At 40.2% G+C, this 5000-nt stretch overlaps 1 protein-coding gene across 1 annotated transcript in view; it reads left to right on the plus strand.

Annotated features, from left to right (window-relative positions):
* The first annotated feature begins 159 nt into the window (after window positions 1-159).
* Window positions 160-5000, plus strand: part of LOC138010027 (uncharacterized) — a 5506-nt gene continuing 665 nt past the window's right edge. Inside the window, exons 1-3 of the mRNA XM_068856995.1 lie at window positions 160-399; window positions 3097-3393; window positions 4593-4635. Of these exons, the coding sequence (XP_068713096.1) occupies window positions 160-399; window positions 3097-3393; window positions 4593-4635 (580 nt within the window). The remainder of the gene's footprint in view (window positions 400-3096; window positions 3394-4592; window positions 4636-5000) is intronic.

Below are 5000 nucleotides of genomic sequence, written 5' to 3' on the forward strand. Positions count from 1 at the left end.
TATCTTTTCTTTCACAGGAGGAGTACTACCACATATATAACATCGAAGGTCACCATTAACAAGCTTTTTTGGTGTATTAACCTCCATACATTTTATAAGCTGCTTTACAATTGGCTATCTTGTAACAATAGCTCGAGTCTGATTGGAGATTCTTACACAATGGGAATGGCATGCCCAGCAATGCCCAGCTCGGTTCAGCAGACGTTTGTGGGGAGGGAGGATGGGACCGACACAAAAAACGGCTGCAAGGAGGCTAATGGCCAAACTGATACCCCGCTGCTGTGTACTGCACGAGACGAAACCAACAATTTCCGAGAGAACTACCCATGCTTACCCTTTCTATTAGATTTACAGAATGAAGTGAAAGAGATCAAGGCTAATTCGTCGCGGCAAATACAGGTAGTTTGGGGTTCGTTAGGCGAGGAAAATTCAACATTTTTTGTGGGGGTTGGGGGAAGTGACATAGATTGGCCTTAATGTCTCAAGATGTCCCAAGAATTTTACCCTCCATTGGAAAATGCATATTGTATCAATCTCTATACAAGATGAATTAACAACGCTTACAAAAGTTCTTCCCTTCTGGATTATGCGTCTGTTACGTACACAAGGGACATGGTAAGTTTATATCGTTCTTTATGATACAAGCAAACTGGTCCGAGATGAAAAGGAGAATTCTGCTTGATTGTGTGAGCGGTCCGAATTTTGCAATACGAAGCAGCGAATAAAGGTTGCCAAACTGTTCCCATTTTCTGTTTCCATTTTCTCGGACATAAAAAGAAAAATGCGAGAAATGTCTTTTATTTAGTCACGTCGGAGTTCCAGCACGAATTTTACTTCCCAGAACTAATAACAGAAGCAGGCGAGAGGCAAGACACAAGGAACAGAAAACCCTGCGCAAGAGAGTCAATATTATAAAAACCTTATTGAACAACAATAGCTTGTTAGATGGTGTCGTCCCATTTTTGCAAGTTTATGGACTGAGCCTGAAAGAAGACCACAATTAGGAATAAAATCATCTTAACGTTACATTTTCCACTTGCACTCCCTCCTTTCCTCCACAACATTTAGGGGAGGGGGGTAGGGGGTAAATGGAAAGATTTTGGGGGAGGGATTTGTCCGAGATTCCTCAAAAGGGGAAAGTGTCTCAACCCTTTTGGCACTTAAATATTTAAGTTCAATAACATCTATTTCTTTTATTTCTGTCTTTTTAATCAATCGTGTAAAGTACTGCAAATGGCATAGATCGACACCCGTTTTCTCGAGAAAACATCAAGAAATAAACCAAGGTACAAAATAGAACTTCCAGGTAAACTATACTTTACTCGGCCATGTGATTTCTCATACTGGGGAAGTAACACAGCTTTCGAAGGGAAAAGTTTCGCCTTTTCTTTTAAAATGGCTTGCGAGAGCATGCGGTTTTGTCGGCTCTTCTTTAATTTTACTCGCCGAGTGAAAAAACCGGTAGCTCTCGCCGGCTACAGGGCAAATTTCTTTCTTTTCATAGCTCTATAATCTCGTTCACCTGTTTAGGGTAATGCAAACTTTAAAAACCAATCTAAAAGAGAAGCTCAATAAATGAAGTTCAAGATAGAAATTAAATTTAAATAAAAACAGAACTACCAAAATCGATGGTTGCAATATCAGAAAAAGAAAATTGTTAAATTAAAAGAAAAGAAACCAGATGGCAAATACATGGCACAACTTTGAACTCAGTAGGAATTGAAGTTACAGGAAATTAAAAGTACAACATGTGTTTGCTTTGCGTTGAAACTTAATGTCGCGTCAGGAACGGGCAATTAAGTTCATTTTATCGGGCCAAGGGTTAATTGTACATGCAGAGGCTCTCTCACAGAGAATCTTTTGTGACTCGACTAAAGAATATCCTTGGGCAAAACAGAGGAATACGTTGCACAGAGATTCTTCTTAAAGTGGAGCAATGTAAGTAATAGGTTTTAAGGAGTAGGTGATGGTTAAGAAATAAAGTTGGCTGAGGCCGCAACGCAACAGAACAATGGAGAGATAAGAGAGATAAGCACAGCGTCTGGGGCAAACTGCAAACGCCAGCCTGAAATATTTGCGTTTTCGCAAAACTCGAAGAGTCTTGTCTTATCATAGCTGATTCAAAGCCTGTTAACTCGTGCTTTTCTGACAAGAAGTGATCTGTGGTTTGCCGTGATGCAGGTGCGGCCGGCTCTTATCCTTGTAGATTTTTGTCCTGTGCTCTGAAAAGCAACAAAGTGAAATAAATATTGCTAAACACCTGCTATGGATAAAAGCGAGAGCTGGATGAAGCTCTTTTGAAAGACAACATACCAAATCGATTTTTGCGGTTTGAAAAAATGTTACGTTTTGTAATGATATAAAAATTGGTTATCTGAGCAAATTATCCGATTAAATGGTAGGATACCGGCTAGGAACAATGCGCATGTGCAAAACCGATCAGTGAGGCTGTTAACTATAACTTTGGACCTGATACTGAATGCACTTGAGCAAGCTTTTTACCTTGCATTAAAAAAAACACCGCACATTTTGCGGGGATGTAAATTCAGTCAATGCCAATACATATTTCCGGCTTGAAGCCGGATTATGGCACGCGGCACCCAAAGAGACAAAAGACACAATTTAGTAAAATGATTACAAGAAAAATAATCTTCACACACCTTTATTGGCTCACTTATCAAGCCAATAGTCACAAAGAAAGCCGATAGTTGTCAAAGTAAGTATCATGCAAAGGGTTAACAATAAGACTGGCTTGTTGTTTTGTAACTTTGAGGACGAAGCCGGACACGAGGCGGCAACTCTACAGACTGCACAATACCTTTCTACCGTTTAACGCAAGTATCACTGAGAAACGCACTCGCCATTTCTTCCACGTGTTCAGATTGAATAAACAAGCGGAGAAAATCATATCAGAAAGGAAAGTATTGCAACATAAAATAGATAACCAAAATGAAGAAGGCATTGAACGCTTGGAAACGGCAAAGCGTGAGTTTTGAAATGAAACCACTTGGCCTTTTTAGTTTGTACCAAGCACACCAAAGTACATTTTAGTTGTTCATGTAATGCCGGCTGATGTATTTTATTCATTTTCCCCAGATGAATCAACGCTCAGTAGCGCTTGTAATCATTTTCATTTCAACAACGTTTCAAGAAGAGCAACGTGGAGTGTACTTGAAGATCGAGGAAAATAGCTTCGTCAAACACGACAAGTACAATATGATTGGAAATGAGAGGGCTCAATCATTGACGTCTTGTTCTTTAATATGCACAAGGCAAGAACTGTGCAAAAGCGCAAATTTTATTGCAGAAGAAGGAGCTTGTTTACTTTACAAAGATGTGAAGGATTGGCGTGACGTGATGGTACCTCTACAAGGATCTTTTTACATAGAAAAGGTATGCACCTTTTAAGCAGAAACAAAAAAGAAATTATAGTCGATATATTAGTACAATTGGTCACAATCTTTGTGTTTATTTTTTGTTTTTGTTTTGTTGTTGCGCGCTTTAAGTTGATATGATTGTCAAAAAGGCGTAGACTAACTGATCAAGATTTCGTCAAATTAAACGATTTTTAGTTGCACGCGGGGATGCATAAACCACCCCAGCAACACTGAGCGATGAGCATTTTTCAGGAATGTGCCTAAATTTATACCAACCATTTTTTCAACTTACAAAGAAATTGAAAATAATATTACAAGCGCTTACAGCTTTAAGAGGTTACTGGTTTAGTTTGATCTTAAAAATGACTATCCGTGAAGGAAGGGGTACGCCAAGAGCACTCCCTGTCCCTCCCCCTAGCCTTTCCCCTACCCCTCCCTTCTCAGTCATGGGACAAGAGCTAAAGAGGCACAAGTCCTTTCGAGACCAACGCTTCGAGTTTCAAGTAATACTGGTTAGATCATTATTATTTTTTTTTTGCACGGCTCCAGCTGCTAGAGAAGATCGCCTCGGACCACTTGAAAAAAAGTCTTAAGCATGCGCGTTTTTGAGACGCGGACGGAAACCGGAACAGAAAATTTCGCGGGCCAGGACAGTGGTGTCTCCCAGATTTTTATACTAATCATCTCTAATGGAGAAAAGACACTTAGCAATATAAATGCGGTTGTGTGAAGACCAGTTAAAAGGGAAAACAGCTCACTTCCGGTTCCGCCAGCGTCTGAAAAACGCGCGTGCTAAATCTTCCTAATGTCTGTTCTCAGGAGCTAATGCGTTCGGCCGAAATCGGCTCAAAACTGTACCCTTTATGTCAAACACTCCAGTGGCGTTCAGAGAAAAACGACATTTCCGATATTTTGATCAGATGAACAATAGAAGTGAATGACAGTGTAAAATCAGAAAGGGGCAGGAGGAGAAGAAGAGGGAAAAAACGAGTTTTCTTCCCTCCCCTCTCTCCCGTTTTCCTACTCTCTTGGTCTTTGCTCTCGTCCCATTTTAACGGGCCCACAAGATGGAAATTCCCTCGGGAACGCTACCACGCATAGGAAACGTGTTCTATTGTTAAGCTTCCACAACTTCATCCTGAACAGGTTCCTATTGAAATCGTTGATCTCACGAGAACAAGGCCAAGAAACTGATTAAACTGTCTTTATCAACAGATCATCTCCGAGAAGACTCCCACTTTACGTGTTACGTCACCAGGTAAGGCCTGTTGCAAGAGAAAATCTTCAGAGTGTTTTGACCAACAAATCCAAAATTTGCGGGGGTTTTTCCAAGATCAGTTAATATCGGCATACCAATGGCTTGTTACGACCTTTCCCTATCTTAAAAACAAAAATATATGTCTATCAAACAATTTTTTTCAAAGGAGGCCAGGTGGCCCAGTGCGATCGATTGATTTCATACACTAAACACGATTTTTCTTCGGCGGCCAGCCTCCTCCCTACAATGCTTTGTAAATTGACAACTGGTTTCTTCCTTCCATTTGGGTTTCTTAACACAAACAGCCCAGCCTCAAACTTTAAATTCCAATGCACATAAATGAAAGTTTATTAGTCTACTTTTTA

This window comes from Montipora foliosa, chromosome 7 (genome assembly GCF_036669935.1).
Source record: "Montipora foliosa isolate CH-2021 chromosome 7, ASM3666993v2, whole genome shotgun sequence".
Classification (NCBI taxonomy): domain Eukaryota; kingdom Metazoa; phylum Cnidaria; class Anthozoa; order Scleractinia; family Acroporidae; genus Montipora; species Montipora foliosa.